Source organism: Callithrix jacchus, chromosome 8 (assembly GCF_049354715.1).
Source record: "Callithrix jacchus isolate 240 chromosome 8, calJac240_pri, whole genome shotgun sequence".
Taxonomy (NCBI): domain Eukaryota; kingdom Metazoa; phylum Chordata; class Mammalia; order Primates; family Cebidae; genus Callithrix; species Callithrix jacchus.
In genome coordinates this window covers 21,916,402-21,936,866 of record NC_133509.1, presented here as the reverse complement: position 1 = coordinate 21,936,866, position 20,465 = coordinate 21,916,402, and the positions used below count along the sequence as shown (strand labels likewise).

Below are 20,465 nucleotides of genomic sequence, written 5' to 3'. Positions count from 1 at the left end.
AGACAGAGTTTCATTCTTGTTGCCCTAGCTGGAGGGCAATGGCATGATCTCCGCTCACCGCAATCTTCATCTCCCGGGTTCAAGCGATTCTTCTGCTTCAGCCTCCTGAGTAGCTAGAATTACGGTGCCCAGCACAATGCCTGGCTAATTTTTTGTATTTTTAGTAGAGACGGGTTTTTACCATGTTGGCCAGGCTGGTCTCAAACTCCTGACCTCAGGTTATCCACCTGCTTCGCCCTCCCAGAGTGCTGGGATTACAGGCGTGAGCCACCACACCCAGCCTACAGTAATATTTTTAGGCTTTATGGCTGGCTTTAGGATAAAGTTCTACTTTCTACGACCCTCTCTTGGGGAGGAGGTATTCTAGTTTCTGCGGTATGCCTGGAGGGAGGATAACGGGCAAGAGACAAGAGGGCAGAAGGTCAGAGAGAAACTGCTTCGCAGGCCTTCACTTTGTTTTCCTAGCCCCAACACTAGGTTGGTGGGAGAAGCTGACGGCAGGTGCTTTGAAAACATTTTTAAAATCCTTTTCTCAGCCAGATTCACATACAGTAAAGCCACATACAGGAAAAAGAGAAGGGCAGATGCCAAGGCCCCTCAGAGTTAGCCTGTAGTGAGGAAGTGGCATCTGAATGGACATCTTTTCTTTCCATTGTGCCCAGGGATAGAGAATGGGAGACAAAAAGACAGACAGTCTCGTTATCTCTGGGCGGCATCCAGATACTTCAGGCTTGGGGGAAGTGCACTGGACGGCCCCGGGGCTCAAGTTAATACTGAGATTAGATGCAGCAACCTTGGAACTTGATCCACCCTATTTCAGAGCGATGGGTCGTAGATTCAGGAGACTTCCTGTAGGAGATGGGGCAGAAACATCCAGGTGAGAGTCCTCAGAACTGGGGATATGGTGATAAGATCCTTGACTGCCAGTGAGCAGCTGCCCAGTTTCTGAGCCTCTTTCCTAATCTGTGAAATGAAGTAGTTGAACTCACTTTTTTTTTTTTAAAGACGGAGTTTCACCATGTTGGTCAGGCTGGTCTTGAACTCCCGACCTCTGGTGATCCGCCCGCCTTGGCCTCCAAAGTGCTTGGATGAACTCATTTTTTTATGCAAGCTGGTTTGTGATTTAAGAATAGTTACTAATAGAGTCCCTTATATATATGCATTTTCCCCCCATTCGTTCTTTTATGCTACAACAGGAAAGAGGCGGGGTAAGCAAAGTAGGGTTTTTTTTGTTTTGTTTTGTTTTTTGAGACGGAGTTTCTCACTTGCTGCCCAGGCTGGAGTGCAATGGCGCGAGCGGGTTAAAGCTATTCTGCTGCCTCAGCCTCCTCAGCTAGGATTACAGGCGTGCACCACCACGCCAAGCTAATTTTGTATTTTTAGTACAGACGGGGTTTCTCCTTGTTGGTCAGCCTGGTTTCGAACTCCCGACCTCAGGTGATCTGCCCACCTCGACCTCCCAAAGTGCCGGGATCAAAGGCGTAAGTCACAGCGCCCGGCCGCAAAGTAAGTATTTTTATTATAGTCTGTTGTTATTGCTATAATTCCTATTTTGAGGTGATTAAGTGCCCTCCTGGGCCTGAATCGAACATATAAGCACTGTCGGTTGCTCCTGCCTCGCCTCCATCCCTTCTTCAAGGATGGCGGCTGCAGGTCACCTGACCAGCGACAAGGCGGGACGCGGGGCTAATAAATTTTGTCCTCAGCACGCCGCCGTAACCCGCTCGCCGCCGCGCTGTGGCCCCTCCCGCCCAGGCGCCAGAGTCGCAGTGGGCGGGCCTATGTGCTCCGCCCGCCGTGCGCCTGTGCGTGAGTCCGGCCCCCGCCAGCTCGCTAGCCACCCGCGAGCTCACACCGGCTTCTCTCTCCATCCTCTGCTCGCGGGCCGCCATCGCCGTCATGCTGGGCGCCGCTCTCCGCCGCTGCGCTGTAGCCGCAACCGCCCGGGCCGGCCCTCGAGGCCTCCTGCACTCCGCCCCGACCCCCGGCCCCGCCGCGGGTAAGGCCCCTGCTTGCCACTGCCCGCGCCCTCGTGTCCTTGCGGTGACCTGGGTCCCCGCCGCCACTCGAGGGCGGGCTCCCCCCGGCCTAGCCCTTGCCCTACCCTGGTTACCAAACCCTGTGACCGGGGGCCGCCCTGGCCGCCGCCTCGAGTAGTGGAGGACCTGAGAGCGCGCCCCCCGGGCCTCCCTCCGCGCAACTTCCTGGCTCTGTCACTGTGGACAGGTCAGATGTGGACCTGCTGTGAGCGCCGAAGAGGGGACGCAGCGCTCCCCTACGGTTCCCGGGTCGTGACCCTGCCCCGGCGTCGACCCTGCGGCCACCTGACCGGGAGTGGCCGCCGCCGGCCTGCAGCGCCTCGGCGAAGGTGACATTGAGCCTCCGGGCACGCCGCTCGAGGTCCGAGGACACAATATGCTTCTGTATGGGACACACGATTATACTTTTTAATCAGGCGTTTGTCGGTTAGCGTTTAGTGTGTCACCTTCACAGCTTGTTCTGTCATTTTTAGGGACTGCTGTGCCACATTCTAATTCTTCCACGTTTAAATTAGATCGACGTGTGTGGTTGTTTCCTGATCTCCGGAAGATAGCCTTATTTGATAGGGCTTATGATAAAAATATCACTCTTTTGAAAATTGGATCCACAGAATCAGGAATACTGGGTTTTACAAGCATAGGAATGCTTCGTGTTTTTATCCCCCTTTGGCATAGAAGCCTGATTGCTGGAGTATGAGGCATGCTGCTGATTTTTGTCTACTTTCTTTCCCCTTATATGCGTTCTGGGAGATTTTGAGTCCACCACCGTAGAATAAATACAGTAATTACACTTTGATCTTGGTCCGTGACGATAAATAAGCTACATTTTGAAATTTAGCTTCTATGCATGTGTATTATATTTTATTTTTGAACTCGCATCACTGGCAACTATGCATGCATATTTAAACGTAAGAACTAGAAACTCATTTCAGGGTATGCTGAAGTTAAAAATTTAAAAAAGAACTCAAAACTAGTAAGGTTGTTGCCTTGACTAAGTGTTTTAACACTTCAGAACCTAAAGAATATGTTTTGCTTCATTTTTTACTTTATCTTTTATCATTTGTCATAAAATCGTAAGACTGGAGGATACTTTATTTTTGTTTATTTTTAAATTAGAGACGGAGTATCCTTATGTTGCCTAGGCTGGGTTTGAACTCCTAGGCTCAAGTGATCCTCCTACCTCAGCCTCCCAAAATTCGGGATTATAGGCATGAGCCATCTTACCCAACCTAGATAGAGTGTACTTTAGAGATCATGGAGAGCATTCTATTTTATAGAAAAGGAATACGAAGTCCATCTTAGGAAACGGAGTCCTTTTTTTTTGAGATGGAGTTTCATTCTTGTTGCCCAGGCTGGAGGGCGATGGCACAGTCTCAGCTCAAGGGATTCTCTTGCCTCAGTCTCCCAAGTAGCTAGGATTATAGGCACCTGCCACCACGCCTGGCTAATTTTTGTATTTTTAGTAGAGACAGGGTTTCACTGTGTTGGCCAGGCTAGTCTCGAACTTCTCGAACTCCTGACCTCGGGTGATCCACCTGCCTCAGCCTCCCAAAGGGCTGGGATTACAGGCATGAGCCACCATGCCTGGCGGAAACTGACAAAAATGTGGAACCATTTTTGTTTCTTATCTATAGTTATGTTTGGGTCATCCTGATGTTTGTTCATGTTTTATGTTGTACTAAATTTACATTTTTGGCACATGCACATTTTTGCGGCTACCGGGAAACTGAGGCAGGATAATCGCTTGGACCCAGGAGGCAGAGGTTGGAGTGAGCCGAGATGGCGCCGCTGCACTCCAGCCTGGGCAACAGAGTGAGACTCCATCTCAAAAAAAAAAATTTTTTTTGAATTTTCTTTTTTTCTCTTCTTTCTTTGCTTTCTTTCCTTTTTTTTTTTTTCTTTTGATGCCCACTGTTGCCTGGGCTGGAGTGTAATGGCATGATCTTTGCTCACTGCAACCTCCGCCTCTCAGGTTCAAGCGATTTTTTTCTTCTACCTCAGCCTCCTGAGTAGCTGGGATTACAAGCGCGTACCACCATGCCCAGCTGATTTTGGATTTTTAGTAGAGACAGGGTTTCACCATGTTGGTCAGGCTGGTCTCAAACTCCTGACCTTGTGAAAGTGCTAGGATTACAGGTGTGGACCACTGTGCCCAGCCCTCCCTCCTCCCTCTTTTCCTTCCTTCTTTCCTCTCTTTTCCTTTTCTTTCCTCTTTTCTATTCTGTTCTGTTCTGTTCTGTTCTTGAGATAGTCTCACTGTGCTGCCTAAGCTGGAGTACGGTCGCACCATCAGAGCTCACTGCAGCCTTGACCTTCTGGGACTCAACTGATCCTCCAGCCTCTGCCTCCCAAATAGCTAGGATCACAAGGGTGCACCACCATTTTTATTTTTGGTAGAAACAGTATCTCCCTGTGTTATCCAGGCTGATCTGGGAACTCCTGGGTTCAGGAGTGCCTAGCTGCCTCCTGTCTCCCTTCTCCAGCTTCCCAAAGTGCTGGGATTACAGTTATGAGGCACCATGCCCAGCCAAATTTTTCTTTTTCTTCTGTTGTTTGTTTTTGTTTTTGAGATGGAGTCTCGCTCTGTTTCCAGGCTGGTGTGCTGTGGCATGGCACGATCTCGGCTCACTGCAACCTCCATTTCCTGGGTTCGAGCAATTCTCCTGCGTCAGCCTCCTGAGTAGCTGGGACTACAGGCACGTGCCACCACACCCAGCTAATTTTTGTGTTTTTAGTAGAGATGGGGTTTCACCATGTTGGCCAGGATGGTCTCCATCTCTTGACCTCGTGATCTCGTGATCCGCCCGCCTTTGCCTCCCAAAGTGCTGGGATTACAAGCAAGAGCCACTGCGCCTGGCCTCAGTAACTCGTTATTGTGCACGCGTTCCCAGAGTTACCACCACCAAAATGTTTATTCTTTGGGCCTGTTTGGGCTGATTATTAAATGGAAAACTATCCTGTTTAACAAAATTTAAACCCAAGGGATTAATGAGCCCTTTAGTTTTTCTATATCTGTTAGCCTTTGTGTTTTTAAATAGAGTGCTTAACTGAATGCCAGAAAGCAGTGTTAGAAATAGCTTTTTAGAATGAAGCCCTAAAAATGTCCTCATTTTTCATAGCTGCTTCTTTTTTCTTACTCTGGAACCTTCAGGTTACGTAAAAGCACTGAGTAATTGTTTTCCAAAATAGTTTGCCTTACAAGCTTCAATACTAGATGGAGATTCTGTTCTTAAGTGGGGTGGGGTGTGTGGGGCAGAAAATGCTTGTATAGTGTACCTAAAAAAATGTTAAGCATGTGGGGGACATGTCCATAGCTAATGGAATAGATCCTGCTCTACCTTTTACTGGATTTAACAGTGTAATTTAAATCATGTGGGGAGAGTGTTTTTGCCCTTCAGAAAGGGATATATGGGTTTTAAATTTTTATTTATTTTAATTTGTTTGATAGACAGAGTGTTGCTCCAACCGAGGCTGGAACGCAGTGGTGCAGTCATAGCTCACTGCATGCTTGTTGCCCTGGGCTCAAGGGATCCTCACACCTCAGCCTCCTGAATAGCTGGGACCACCACATCCCGCTGATTTTTTAAGTTCTTTTTGTGGAGATGGGGGTCTGTCTTTGTTGCCCAAGCTGGTCTCTCAGTCCTAGCATCAAGCAATCCTGATTTGGCCTCCCAAAGTTGTAGGATTATAAGCATGAGCCACCACACCTGGCCTGTCATATAAAAGACTGTGTTTGTGACTCCCCTGGTCTCTAAAAAAAAAGGACTTTTTGGAATACAACTAGTTTGTAATTTGGCTTCCAGAAGACATGTGATCAACTCATTGAAGGTGGTGATCTCCTGGATTTGCTGTTGCTGGTCATCTTATTTGAAGTTAGGAGACAAAGACTAGCACTCATGTAGTCAAATCCATGCCTAGCGGGGGACAAAAGGATTTGCTTATCATGAAACACTGTTCTGGATAGGACAGGTAATTACCTCCAGGGAAGGAGTACATAGACCTTTCATTGGGTAAATACTTAGGAGTGGAATTACTCTGTTACACGGTAGGTTTGTGTTTAACTTGATAAGAAACTGCTTAAATAGTCTTCCAAAGTGCTTGTATCATTTTATACTTGCACTTGAAGTATTCAGTTAAGGCTGAATACTTAGTTTTTGAAAAAGATAACTTACACGTTTTTTTTGAGAAAGGATCTCACTCTGTCGCCCAAGCTAGAGCCACTGCGCCTGGCCGTTAGTTTTTGATAATAGTGTGTTAGAAGGTTGTCTAATCTATATTTTCGTTTGTGTGTGTGTGTGTGTATTTTTTTTTTTTTTTGAGACAGAGTCTTGCTCTGTTGCTCAGGCTGGAGTGCAGTGGTGTGATCTTAGCTCACTGCAACCTCCCTGGGTTCAAGCAATTCTCCTCCTTCAGCCTCTAAAGTAGCTGGGGCTACAGGCCTGCACCACCACACCCAGCTAATTTTTTGTATTTTAGGAGAGGTAGGGTTTCACTGTGTTGGCCAGGCTGGTCTTGAACTCCTGGCCTCAAGTGATCCACCCACCTCAGCCTCCCAAAGTGCTGGAATTACAGGTGTGAGCCACCACACCTGACCTTGTTTTCTGATATATTGAATTTGAATATTAGTCTTGTAAGACTTATTAAATATCCATGTAGTTTTGATTTGCACTTATCAAATATATTTAGGTGTAGAGATTCATTTTTTCTTGTTGAAGAAATTAAGGCCAGGCATGGTGGCTCATACCTGTAATCACTTTGGAGGCCGAGTTGGGCGGATCATGAGTCAGAAGTTTGAGACCAGCCTGGCCAACATGGTGGAACCTTGTCTCTACTAAAGATACAAAAAATTAGCCATGTGTGGTGGCGGGCACTATAATCCCAGCAAGAGAATCACTTGAACCCAGGAGGCAGAAGTTGCAGTCATCTGAGATCTTGTACCATTGTACTCCAGCCTGAACAACCCGGGGAGACTCACTCTGTCTCAAAAAAAAAAAAAAAAAAAAAAAATTAAAACATGGCCACATCTATATCATTTATGTACCTGTTCCACTTGATTCTGGGCTTGGATTACATAGGTAATTTAGGTCTCTGGGAAGATCTTTTCTGCTTTGTTTTTTTCCTACTCTTCCTCCTGCCAGTTACTGCATTAAAGATATATAGGATATTACTACTATTTAAATTTTAACAATGTTGAGAGGTTTTTAGGTGAAGATGTTAAAAAAATATATATATATATGTTAAGGCCTGGCGCGATGGCTAATGCCTATAATTGTAGTACTCTGGGAGGCTGAAGTGGTAGGATTGCTTGAGGCCAGGAGTTCAAGACCAGCCTGGAAAACATACCAAGACCCCATCTCTAAGAGTAAATAAGTAAAAATATATTAAGAAGCCTTAAACAACTAGAAGTTATAGCAAGCTTATCTGATGCAGATAGTAGGAAATGTGATTTGAGATATTTTTCATTTCTTTAAGTTATTTTTATAACTAGAAGATCAACTAAGACATTTTTAGATAAGGGTTAGTTTATAGCTCCCATTTGTTTAGTAACAGTGCGCAGTATTAACCTACCTGTTTTCACATTTAATCTTTATAATCTGCTAAGGAGGGTAGTGTCCCCTATTTTACAGATAAGGAAAATGAAACTTAATTTCCCAGGGTCAAACAGAGAGCAAAGAGACTAGAGGTATCTGAGCGCTAGCCTGTGCTGCATCTAAGACCCAAAGATAAAATTTTCTGCCTCTCCCTATCCCCCTACTTGTTCCAGAGGGTATTCAGAAGGAATCCAGATTTCCAAACTCAATTCAGTGTCCATTTGTCGAGAAGAAAGAAAAACTGGAAGCAGTGGCTCACGCCTGTAATCACAACACTTTGGAAGGCTGGGGCAGGTGGATCACTTGAGGTCAGGAGTTCAAGATCAGCCTGGGCAACATGGTGAAACCCCATCTCTGCTGAAAATACAAAAATTAGCTGGTCGTGGTGGCATACGCCTGTAGTCTTGGCTACTCAGGAGGCTGAGGCAGGAGAATGGCTTGAACCCAGAAGGTGGAGGTTGCAGTGAGCTGAGATTGTGCCACTGCATTTCAGCCTGGGCAACAGACTGAGACTTGATCTAAAAAAAAAAAAAGGAAATGCTTTCCATACAGTACTGTAAAGGATGTATTGATTAGGAGGCTCTACTAGCCTTCAGAATGCTGAAGGCAAGAAATGGCATGAAAATAATTGTGTATCCTGTTTTATTGACAATGTTACATTTAAAATATCATTTTTTTTTTCTTTGAGACAGCATCTCAGTGTGTTGCCCAGGCTGGAGTACAGTGGTGTGACCTCAGCTCACCTCAACCTCTGCCTCTTGGGTTCAAGTGATTCTTCTGCCTCAGTCTCCCGAGTAGCTGGGATTACAGGTGCCTGCCGACGCACCCCGCTAATTTTTGTATTTTTAGTAGAGGCGGGGTTTCACCATGTTGGTCAGGCTGGTCACAAACTCCTGACCTCGTGATCCACCAGTCTCAGCCTCCCAAAGTGCTGGGATTATAGGTGTGAGCCACCATCCCCGGCCCAAAATGTAATTTTTTAGATACCTTATAAAACAATATTTTGTGTTGGGTGTAGAGTGTACATTCTCTTAGGGGATTTATTAGAATCTTCTGGGAAGGGAGTGTAGTTTGATAAAGCAATTTGTATGTGTAATTTGTCACGATTGTAATTCATTTTGGAATATAACAACATGAGTTTTTTTTTTAATGCATCAATAAAGTATATAAGTTTGTTTAAGAGCTTTAATGGGGCCAGGGCTGGTGGCTCACACATGTAATCCCCGCACTTTGGGAGGCAAGGGTGAGAGGAATGCTTGAGCCCCAAGAGTTTGAGGCTGCAGTGAGCCGTGATTGAGCGACTGCACTCCAGTTTGGGCAACAACAGAGTGAGACCCTACCTCAAAAAAAATAACTTGAACGGTCGTTAGTATTATTACTAGTTTTTAGAGGTGGGGTGTTGCTGTATTGCCCAGGCTGGAATGCAATGGCTATCATCTCAGGTGCTATCATATTGTAGTACCCTGTAACCTTGAACTCCTGGGCTCAGGCTCTGAGTAGCTAGGACTACAGGTGTGTGCCCAGCTGGGACATGTTTGTTTAGGAATTAATACTCTGGTTAAGTGTAAAAAGTCAAACAATATGGACGTATATAAAGTAGTTTTTACCTTCTGCTGACAATCACTGTTAACTTAAAATAAACAAGAGGGGGTCGGTCAGTCGAGGTGGCTCATGCCTGTAATCCCAGCACTTTGGGAGGCCAAGGCAGGTGGATCTCAAGCTCAGGAGTTGTAGACCAGCCTGGCCAATATGATGAAACCCCATCTCTACTAAAAGCACAAACTTCGCTGGGAGGCGAAGTTTGCAGTGAGCTGAGATTGCGCTCCAGTATAGATGACAGAGTGAGACTTTGTCTCATAAATAAATACATACATACATACAAGGGGGAACCACTGTAAATAACTTCAAGCTAGTATTATACATTAGGGGGAAGGTATAAACATGCCTATGTAATACTTTTCGTTCTACTTGATTTTATTTGCTTAATTTTTTTTTTGGAGACGAATCTGACTCTTTCCCTTAAGCTGGAGTGCAGTGACACAATCCTGGCTCACTGCAGCCTACTCCTCCTGGGTTCAAGGGATTCTCCTGACTCAGCCTCCTGAGTAGCTGGGACTACAGGCACGTGCCACCACACCTGGCTAATTTTTGTATTTTTAGTAGAGATGGGGTTTCACCTCGTTGGCTAGGATGGTCACAGTTTCTTGACCGCCTGCCGCGGCCTCCCAAAGTGCTGGGATTACAGACGTGAGCCACCGCACCCAGCCTAATTTTAAAGATTCTTTATCAATGTTTAAGATGTATTTCATTTGACCTGTTGAATATTTTTTCTGCTACAACATATATAGTTGATTCAAAATTTAATGCATTAAACAAGAGATTTCAAGTACTATTTGTGTACATTGAAGTTATGGTTCTTTCACATTGTAGCTATCCAGTCAGTTCGCTGCTATTCCCATGGGTCAAGTGAGACAGATGAGGAGTTTGATGCTCGCTGGGTAACATACTTCAACAAGCCAGATATAGATGCCTGGGAATTGCGTAAAGGTAATTGGAACACAGACATACTTGTCTATTTTGGTGTGTAAATGTGAACTGCTTCTGCCCCTTTGTTGAGAGCAACTGTTTTGAAAACATGTATTGTTTAAACTGGTTACCATCATGTAGCTTGCAGTTAGGAAAGTTTATAGCTATTTATAAAGCAGGATTTTTAAGGCAGGCACTATTGACATTTTGGGCCAGATAATTCTTTTGTTGTAGGGGACTGTCCTTTACACTGTAGGATGTTTAGCATCACCTTTAGCTTCTACCTGCTGGAAGCCAGTACGCACACAACCCGCACATGCCCCTACCGTGTGACAACCAAAAATGTCTCTAGACGTTACACAGTATCTCCTGAGGGATGAAATCACCCTTAATCATGGAAAACCCTGCTATAGCAATAAGACTAGATGAGCAAAACGTAACAGTTTTATACATTTCGAAGAACTTACACAAAGCAGTCATTTGCTTTCCTTCTCCTTTGGGTGATGGTTTGGGTTTTTTGTTATTTTTGCACTGTTTCAACCTGAATAAGTATGTAAGTTAGAACTTGCCTTTCCTAAATTTGCAGATGCACATTTAACATGAATATGTAGCATTAAGTGTAGGGTAATTTATCTCAGACCAAAAATTCAGTCTCAATGACTGCATTATATTCACTGGTATCCTTTTTTAAAATATTTAAAATAATAAAAGCAAGAAACCTAAGTGCTTTAAACTTCCCTGCAGAAATGTAATGATTCCCTTTCGCTGCAAGCAGAATAATTCTTACGGAACAATCTGGACTAGAAGTAATAAAAAAGAACAGCAATTCTGTGTTCCCATTAAGAAAATCTTAAATTTTATGAGGTCGTTTTGTGCAGATCTGAAAGTAATCATGCTGGATCATTTTCTGGTTGAATGTTTATGAGTCTATGTACTAATGTTTCTCTATAATATCTCCTTAATGTCCTAATTTGGGCTTCATTAGCTCTCCTTACCCATTTCTCTGGTTTTTAGACTATTTTCCAGTTGAATCTCTCTCTCTTTTTTTTTTTTAATTTTTATTTTTTGAAACGGAATTTCTCTCTTGTTGCCCAGGCTGGAGTGCAATGGCGTGATCTGGGCTTAATGCAACCTCCACCTCCTGGGTTCAAATGGTTCTCCTGCCTCAGCCTTCCGAGAAGCTGGGATTACAGGCATGCGCCATTACGCCCGGCTAACTTTGTATTTTTAGTACAGATGGGTTTTACCATGTTAGCCAGCTGGTCTCAAACTCCTGACCTCAGGTGATCCGCCCGCCTTGGCCTCCCAAAGTGCTGAGGTTACAGGAGTGAGCCAGCTTACCAGGCCTTGACTCTACTCTGTTAAAGCATCCAAAATATGTACATTGTACTAAGAGTTAAAGATAGGAGGACCAGACACGGTGGCTCACACCTGTAATCCCAGCACTTTGGGAGGCCGAGACAGGTAGATCATGAGGTCAGGAGTTCAAGACCAGCTTGGCCAAAATGCTGAAACCCTGTCTCTACCAAAAATACAAAATTACCTGGGTGTGGTGACACCTGCCTGTAATCCCAGCTACTCGGAAGGCTGAGGCAGGAACCCAGGTGGCAGAGCTTTCAGTGAGCTGAGGTGTTGCCACTGCACTCCAGCCTGGGCCACAGAGCAAGACTACATCTCCAAAAAAAAAAAAAAAAAAATTAGTTGAAAATGACCCTCTTGTTTGAAAAGAAACCAGCTAATAATTATGAAAATAGTGTTTGCATTTAAGAAAACTCTTAGGGTTTTTTCTGGCCAGGAGTGGTAGCTCATGCCTATAATCCCATGGTGGGCAGATCACCTGAGGTTGGGAGTTTTAGACCAGCCTGACCAACATGGAGAAACCCCATCTCTACTAAAAATACAAAGTTAGCGGGGCGTGTTGGCGCACGGCTGTAATCCCAGTTACTCGGGAGGCTGAGGCAAGAGAATTGCTTGAACCCAGGAGCCAGAGATTGTGGTGAGCCAAGATCACGTCATTGCACTCCAGCCTGGGGAACAAGAGCAAAACTCTGACTCAAAGAAAGAAAAAAAAACCTCAGGGTTTTTTATCTTCAGTCTGCATGCGAATGCATAGTTCTTTCCACTAATTAACTTAGGAAGATCCACTGTGATATTATTATTTAGAATTTGTTAAAGGTAGATTCTTTCATTTTATAGATAGAGCATAGAGACACAGACAGATAAGATCATACATCAGTGACTCAGTAAAAATATAAGTAAGTCATCGTTTAAGTAAGGCTCTTCCAGGTTGACATGGCCCTTCTTAATTTTACAGGGATAAACACACTTGTTACCTATGATCTGGTTCCAGAGCCCAAAATCATTGATGCTGCTTTGCGGGCATGCAGACGGTTAAATGATTTCGCTAGTACAGTTCGCATCCTAGAGGCTGTTAAGGTCAGTGAAATAATAATGCTAAAATTGTTCTGTAAATGAGTGGGCTGTTGCTCAGGTATCAGCACATTCTGTATTTTTGAATTTGTTAAAATGCCTAAAATGATTCCTTATATAACTAGAAGGAATGTACATTGCAGTTAAAATCTGTCTAGAGGCTACTTTGGCAGCATTTATTCAAGGCCTTACAAATTATACACGATACACTTTTGTTCAGCAATTCCATTTAAGAATTTATCTTTTTTTTCTTCTCTTTCTCTTTCTCTCTTTTTCTTTTAAGAATTTATCTTGGCCAGGTGCGGTGGCTCACACCTGTAATCCTAGCACTTTGGGAGGCTGAGGCGGGTGGATCACCTGAGGTCAGGAGTTCGAGACCAGCCTGGCCAACATGGCAAAACCCTGTCTCTACTAAAAATATAAAAATTAGCTGGGTATGGTGGTGCATGCCTGTAATCCCAGCTACTCGGGAGGCTGAGGCAGGAGAATCACTTGAACCCAGGAGGTAAGGGTTGCAGTGAGCTGAAATCGCGCCATTGCACTCCAGCCTGGGCAACAATAGAGAAACTCAGTCTCGAAAAAAAAAAAAAGAATTTATCTTAAGGAAATAATTAAGGGTACATGAAGATTTAACTACAGAGTGTATTCATCTTTTTGCTATTTGTCATACGAAATGTTAGGAATTTTTAAGAGGGAACTTCCCAGAACTGGTTATACTACACAACTTTTGATACTGTAGAAATGTGTTTGACATTAACATATTTGCATCATATTAACTGGAGAAAGTTACAAAAAACAGTTTTTGTGGTATGACTCCATTTTATTTTTTAAAAAATATACATTGGGCCAGGTGCGTTGGCTTATGCCTGTAATCCCAGCACTTTGGGAGGCTGAGGCGGGCAGATCACCTGAGGTTGGGAGTTCAAGACCAGCCTGACCAACATGGAGAAACCTTGTATCTACTGAAAATACAAAATTAGCCAGATGTGGTGGTGCATGCCTGTAATCCCAGCTACTCGGGAGGCTGAGGCAGGAGAATTGCTTGAACCCAGGAGGCGGAGGTTGTGGTGAGCCAAGATCACACCATTACATTCCAGCCTGGCCAACAAGAGAGAAACTCCATTAAAAAAAAAAAAAATGGTAAAGGAAAATATATATTATATGAAAACATGGGAGGATGTATACTAATTTTCCACCCTCTTTTTGGTTATAGTTTCTGACTTTATTTATTTGCCATGGAATCTGTCACTCAGGCTGGAGTGCAATGGTGAGATCTCAGCTCACTGCAACCTCCACCTCCTGGGTTCAAGTGATTCTTCTGCCTCAGCCTCTTGAGTAGCTGGGATTACAGATACCCACCACCGTGCCCAGCTAATTTTTTTATTCTTTGAGACAGTCTTGCTCCGTCGCCTAGGCTGGAATGCAATGGCATGATCGTGGCTCACTGCAACCTCCGCCCCCCAGCTTTGAGTGATTCTCCTCCTTCAGCCTCTGAAGTAGCTGAGATTATAGGTGCCTGCCACTGTGCCTGGCTAATTTTTGTATTTTTAGTAGAAACAGGGTTTCACCATCTTTGCCATGCTGGTCTCGAACTCCTGACCTCGTGATCCACCTACCTCAGCCTCCCAAAGTGCTGGGATTACAGGCATGAGTCACTGGCCCTGGCCTAATTTTTGTATTTTTTAATAGACATGGGGTTTCACCAGGTTGGGCTTTTTGGTCTTGAACTCCTGACCTCAGGTGCTCCACCTCCCAAAGTGCTAGGATTATAGGCATGAGCCACAGTGCCTGGTCAAGGATTTTTTTTTGTAATAAATAAACACATTGCATTTTAAACAAGAATCTTAACTTTTAAAAATACAATTAAGGAGACCTAGAGTTTTTTGAAGGCAGAGGAGGAGCAGCTTGTCACTTTATTAGTTGATTTGACTTCTTATTCGTTCCTGAGGAACCTTGTGACAGTACTGGTATATCTACCTATTATGGTGGAAACTCTTCATCCCTGGACATATGTATTCTCAAAGTACAGCTCCCCATGAAAAGATACTATGGTCAGTAAGAAAGAAACTCAAGGTCTGTTAAGGGGGAAAGTGGGACGTTGACGTTACTTTATCTATAATGGGTGAGATGATTAAGGGTTCTGTAGGCTATCAATCCATTCAGCACTGGTAGTTAATTCAGTTAGGGTCTCAAATTGGAGGCAAATGAAAATACTTTTTCTGTTTTAACTCAATTATTCGTGTTGCCTGCTGGGCATGTCTAATTGCCTTCACAAAATTCTGTCATCACTACCTTCTTTTCCTGTAACTCCAGACTTTTAAGATGTTTTTTTCTGGATTTAGTCCAGTGGCAGTTATTCTCAAGGTATCTCAAAAACCTACCTTGAACAGTACATATATAAGTTTCTCTCTTTATTGAACAATGTGTTAACTTAAAAGTAGATGACCTGTTTTTTTGTGTTTGAGATGGAGTCTTGCTCTGTTACCCAGGCTGGAGTGCAGTGGCGCGATCTCAGCTCACTGCAGCCTCAGCCTCCTGGGTTCAAGCCGATTTTTGTATTTTTAGTAGAGACAAGGTTTCACCGTGTTGGCCAGGCTGGTCTCGAACTCCTGACCTCAAGTGACCTGCCTTTCTCTGCCTCCCAAAGTGCTGAGATTACAGACCTGAGCCACCACACCCAGCTGATGACCTGTATTATTAATTCTGTGCTGCTAGCCTCTGCTTATGTAATTAAAAGCATTTTTAAGTTCATTTCATGAATTAGTAGACATGGCTTTTGAGAGAGTTAAATGTGAATATTCTCTTTGCCATCAGGACAAAGCAGGACCTCATAAGGAAATCTACCCATATGTCATCCAGGAACTTAGACCAACTTTAAATGAACTGGGAATCTCCACTCCAGAGGAACTGGGCCTTGACAAAGTGTAAATCCCATGGGTAAGCAACAAGTCACTGAAGAAGATAGGAAAACAATCTGGAGAGGTGTGGGTGGATGACATTTCAGTGTACCAGAGTAAGACCTTTCAGTGTTCTTGTAAGAGGTAATGGCCATGAGCATGAAGAGATTTTGAGAATACCAGTAATGGTAAATTTAAAAACTGAAATTATTTCCAGCCATTATCATTAGTAGTAGTAGCAGTATTTTGAGACGGAATCTTGCTCTGTTGCTCAGGCTGGAGTGCAATGGCAACGTCTCCCAACGTTCAAGCAATTCTCCTGCCTCAGCCTTCTGAGTGAGTAGCTGGGACTACAGGTGCGTGCCACCACACCCAGCTAATTTTTGTATGTTTAGTAGAGACAGGGTCTCGTCATGTTAGCCAGGCTGGTCTCAAACCCCTGACCTCCTGATCCGCCCACCTTGGCCTCTCAAAATGCCAGGATTACAGGCATGAGCCACCATGCCCAGCATCTTTTTTTTTTTTTGGAGATGAAGTTTTGTTCTTGCTGCCCAGACTGGAGTGCAATGGCTCCGTCTTGGCTCACTGCAACCTCCACCTCCTGGGTTCAAGCAATTCTCCTGCCTCAGCCTCCTAAGTAGCTGGGATTACAGGCATATGCTACCACACCTGGGTGATTTTGTATTTTTAGTAGAGACAGTGTTTCTCCATGTTGGTCAGGTGGGTCTCACGCCTTGACCTCCCAAAGTGCTGGGATTACAGGCCACCTTGCCCAGCCCTGGCATCATTTTCTTACTGGTATAAAGGCAAATAAAAGCCTCCTTAAGTAAAGAAAAAAATATATTTTAGGCATAACAGTAGCATAGATGGTAATGTACTGAGCCTGTATACACATAGCCAGATTGTCAGGTAGTTTTATTTTTGCCACATGTGCTTTGGTGTTTTAAAAAAATTTCTATTTGGGCCAGGCACAGTGGCTCACACCTGTAATCCCAGCACTTTGGGAGGCCAAGGTGGGTAGATCTGTTGAGGTCAGGAATTTGAGATCAGCTTGGCCAACATAGTGAAACCCCATCACTACTAAAAATACAAAAGTTAGCCAGGCGTGGTGGCTCGGGCCTGTGCTCCCCGCTACTCAGGAGGCTGAGGCAGGAGAATCACTTGAACCTGGGAAGCGGAGGTTGCAGTGACCTGAGATCACACCACCGCACTCTAGCCTACGTGACAGAGCGAGACTCCATCTCAAAAAAAAAAAAAAAAGAAGAAGCTAATATCAGATTTCTTACAAGAACAAGTGAGCCTGATTAGGTTTTTTTTGTTGTTGTTTTGTTTTGAGACGGAGTCTTGTACTGTTGCCTGGGCTGGAGCGCAGTGGTGATCGCGGCTCACCATAAGCTCCGCCTCCTGGGTTCAAGTGATTTTCCTGCCTCAGGCTCCTGAATGGCTGGGATTACAAGTGGGTGCCATGATGCTCAGCTAATTTTTTTGTATTTTTAGTAGCAATGGGGTTTCACTGTGTTGGCCAGGCTGGTCTCGAACTCCTGACCTTGTGATCCGCCCACCTCGGCCTCCCAAAGTGCTGGAATTATAGGCATGAGCCACCATGCCTGGCCCTGATTAGGATATTGTTAGTAAATACCTATTGAAACTTTTTTTTTTTTTTTTTTTGAGACGGAGTTTCACTCTTTTTACCCAGTTGCTGGAGTGCAATGGTGCGATCTCGGCTCACTGCAACTTCCGTCTCCTGGATTCAAGCAGTTCTCATGTTGACCAGGATGGTCTTGACCTTGTGATCCACCCGTCTTGGCCTCCCAAAGTGCTGGGATTATAGGCGTGAGCCACCGTGCCCGGCCCTGAAACATTTTTTTAAAAGAAGACTCAGAACTTGGCCAGGAACAGTGGCTCACGCCTGTGAGCCCAGCACTTTGGGAGGCCCAGGTGGGTGGATCACCTGGACCTCAGGTAATCCACCTGCCTTGGCCTCTCAAAGTGCTGGGATCACAGGCGTGAGCCACCGTGTCTGGCCATGTGTTTTAGTTTTCATTTTATCAAGTATTATTCCAAGATGTCCATAAGATTTTTGTTACATAGGATGTATTCTAGCTAATTTTTTTTTAAGAGACAGTCTTGCTCTGTTGCCCAGGCTGGAGTGCAATGAAGCAATCTCAGCTCACTGCAACCTCAGCCTCCCAGGTTTAAGTGATTCTAGTGCCTCAGCCTCCCAAGTAGCTGGGACCGCAGGCATGCGCCACCACACGTGGCTAATTTTTTGTAGTTTAGTGAAGACAGAGTTTCACCATGTTGCCCAGTAGTCTTGAACTCCTGACCTCAGGCAGTCCCCTGGCCTCAGCCTCCCAGAGTGCTAGGATTATAGGTGTGAGCCACTGCACTGGGCCCAAAACAAGTATTTTTAAGAAATGGCAACTACTGAACACTTTTCTGTTTGGGAAGGAAGTACCAGTGGTATAAACAAACAACAAAAAAGCCACAAAACTGGTCCCTTGTGGGTTGACAGTAGGAAGGATTAAGTAAGAACAGTAAAGGGTACAGAGAGACAGTGATTTTCCTGTTTGTAGCTCTAACCGGTTTTTTTGTTTTTTTGAGATGGAGTCTCACTCTGTCGCCAGGATTGAGTGCAGTGGTGTGATCTCAGCTCACTGCAACCTCCACCTCCCAGGTTTAAGCGAGTCTCCTGCCTCATCCTCCTACCTCCTGAGTAGCTGGTATTAGAGACATGCAGTGCTACACCCAGCTAATTTTTTTTATTTTCCGTAGAGACGGGATTTCACCTTATTGGCCAGGATGGTCTCAATCTCCTGACTCATGATCCGCCCACCTCAACCTTCCAAAGTGCTGGGATTACAGGCATGAGCCACTGCACCCAGCCGGTTATTGTTAAAAGATTCTGGCTGGGTGCAGTGGTTCACACCTGTAATCCCAGCACTTTGGGAGGCTGAGGTGGGCAGATCATTTGAGGTCAGGAGTTCGACACCAGCCTAGCCAACATGATAAAACCCCATCTCTACTAAAAATACAAAAAGTTAGCTGGGCGTAGTGCTGCATGTCTGTAATCCCAGCTACTCAGGAGGCTCAGGCAGCAGAATCGCTTGAACCTGGGAGGTGGAGGTTGCAGTGAGTGGAGATGGTACCACTGTATTCCAGCCGGGATAACAGAGTAAGACTCCATCTTAAAAAAAAAAAAAACGAAAGAAAAACAAGATTTCTACCTTTTATTCTTTCCCAGCTAATTCTTTGTGTTTTCTTTTACAGATGGGCTTCCCAAGGATTTATTGATATTGCTACTTGAGTGTAAACAGTCACCTGGAAATACTGATGATAACATATTACCTTATTTGAACAAGTTTTCCTTTATTGAGTACCAAGCCAGTAATGGTAACCTGTACTTTAATAAAAGGGAAATGAGTTTGAACTTAAATTAGGTATTTGTTTCATGTTTTGCCTTCATAAGCAGAAAATTAAGTGCTTTATTGCTTGCATAGTTTTGTTGCCCTCTTCTATGCTGAGAGAACTACGTTAATTCTCTGGAAACCTTCTGACATGAAAATTAGCTTCATTAATATGTTTGAGTGCCCTAGCTGGTAAATTAGCTGCACGCTAGAAGTCATTTATATAGAATTTTCTTTATGACACCCTAGGCTTAGGGGACTGGTTATCTGTGGGGATAGATCAAATTGTACCTTTCCAAAACAGGTGAAATGACATTTAACAGTGGTTGCTGAGATAGTCTTGAGGATGTGCTATGCAGTAGGTAAGCCCTCTTATGGTCTTCGTCTCTTAGTGCTCCTTTCCTTCCCTACCTGTTCTTCCCTTGCAGTGGTATATTAGCCTTGGACATTAAAACATTTGCTTTGTAAATTTGGAGGCATTCTGATTAAACAGCTGAGTAGAACAAATCCTGCTTGTGTTAGAAGCGCCGTAATACTAGAACCAGCTGCTGGATAAAGAGGTTCTTAGCCAGGCGTGGTGACTCATGCTTGTAATCCCAGCACTTTGGGAGGCTGGGGCTTGGTACTCAATAAAGGGTGAATCACGAGTTCAGGAGTTCAAGATGAGCCTGGCTATGGTGATGAAATCCCGTCTTTACTAAAAATACAAAAAATTTAGCCAGACGTGGTGGTGGGCGCCCGTAGTCCCAGCTACCTGGGAGGTTGAGGCAGAGGATTACTTGAACCTGGGAGGTGGAGACTGCAGTGAGCTGAGATTGCACCACTGCACACCAGCCTGGGCAACAGAGCAAGACTCTGTCTAAAAAAAACTGGCTGGGCGCAGTGGCTCACACCTGTAATCCCAGCACTTTGGGAGGCCAAGGCAAGTGGATCACCTGAGGTTGGGAGTTTGAGACCAGCCTAACAAACATGGAGAAACCTCGTCTCTACTAAAAGCACAAAATTAGTTGGGCGTGGTGGCACATCCTGTAATCCCAGCTACTTGGGAGGCTGAGGCAGGAGAATCAATTGAACCTGGGAGGCGGAGGTTGGGGTGAGCTGAGATCATGCCACTGCACTCCAGCCTGGGCAACAAGAGTGAAACTCCGTCTCAAAAGACAAAACAGGTTCTAGATCTGGGTGATTTCTAGTATAGCCAGTTCACATTGCAGTATCAGGGAAATCGGGTTAATATTAGGTTAAAATTTAGATGTCTTCTCTCCTAGAGCCATGTAAGGGATTGTTATTAAAATCAGTTTTGGTGAAGTTCTAATACTAGTGAGACCTTTTATAAAGGCTGATTCCCTACCAGAAAACCCCCTGCCCAGTTTTTAAGAAGTAGAAATGTGAAATAAACTAAAATGGCACATATGTTTAATGTATAGTTGGTAGGCTGTGTGGGCTAGTGCTTTCCTCCTCACTGCAAAATGAGTAAAATGGTCTCTGTTCTTTATGTCATGGGAGGAGCAGAGGAAGGAACATAGGTTCACAGTTATCTATGAGGGTGAGGTAAGTTCTGTGATAGTAAAAATTTAT

At 44.5% G+C, this 20,465-nt stretch overlaps 1 protein-coding gene across 1 annotated transcript; it reads left to right on the top strand.

The window, feature by feature from the left end:
- Positions 1-1,807: 1,807 nt before the first annotated feature.
- Positions 1,808-18,919, top strand: COX5A (cytochrome c oxidase subunit 5A). The gene is made up of 5 exons (XM_002753347.6): positions 1,808-1,999; positions 10,061-10,177; positions 12,471-12,592; positions 15,401-15,523; positions 18,754-18,919. Exons 1-4 carry the CDS (start codon positions 1,900-1,902, stop codon positions 15,512-15,514), a joined length of 453 nt encoding a protein of 150 aa, XP_002753393.1. The 5' UTR covers positions 1,808-1,899; the 3' UTR covers positions 15,515-15,523; positions 18,754-18,919.
- The last annotated feature ends 1,546 nt before the right edge of the window (positions 18,920-20,465 follow it).

What these genes read in the sequence shown, in the direction of transcription:
- COX5A (XM_002753347.6), top strand. Translation starts at nt 1,900, where the DNA reads ATGCTGGGCGCCGCTCTCCGCCGCTGCGCTGTAGCCGCAACCGCCCGG. An exon ending in GACCCCCGGCCCCGCCGCGG is followed by an intron (nt 2,000 to 10,060) that starts GTAAGGCCCCTG and finishes TTCACATTGTAG; the next exon opens with CTATCCAGTCAGTTCGCTGC. An exon ending in TGCCTGGGAATTGCGTAAAG is followed by an intron (nt 10,178 to 12,470) that starts GTAATTGGAACA and finishes TTAATTTTACAG; the next exon opens with GGATAAACACACTTGTTACC.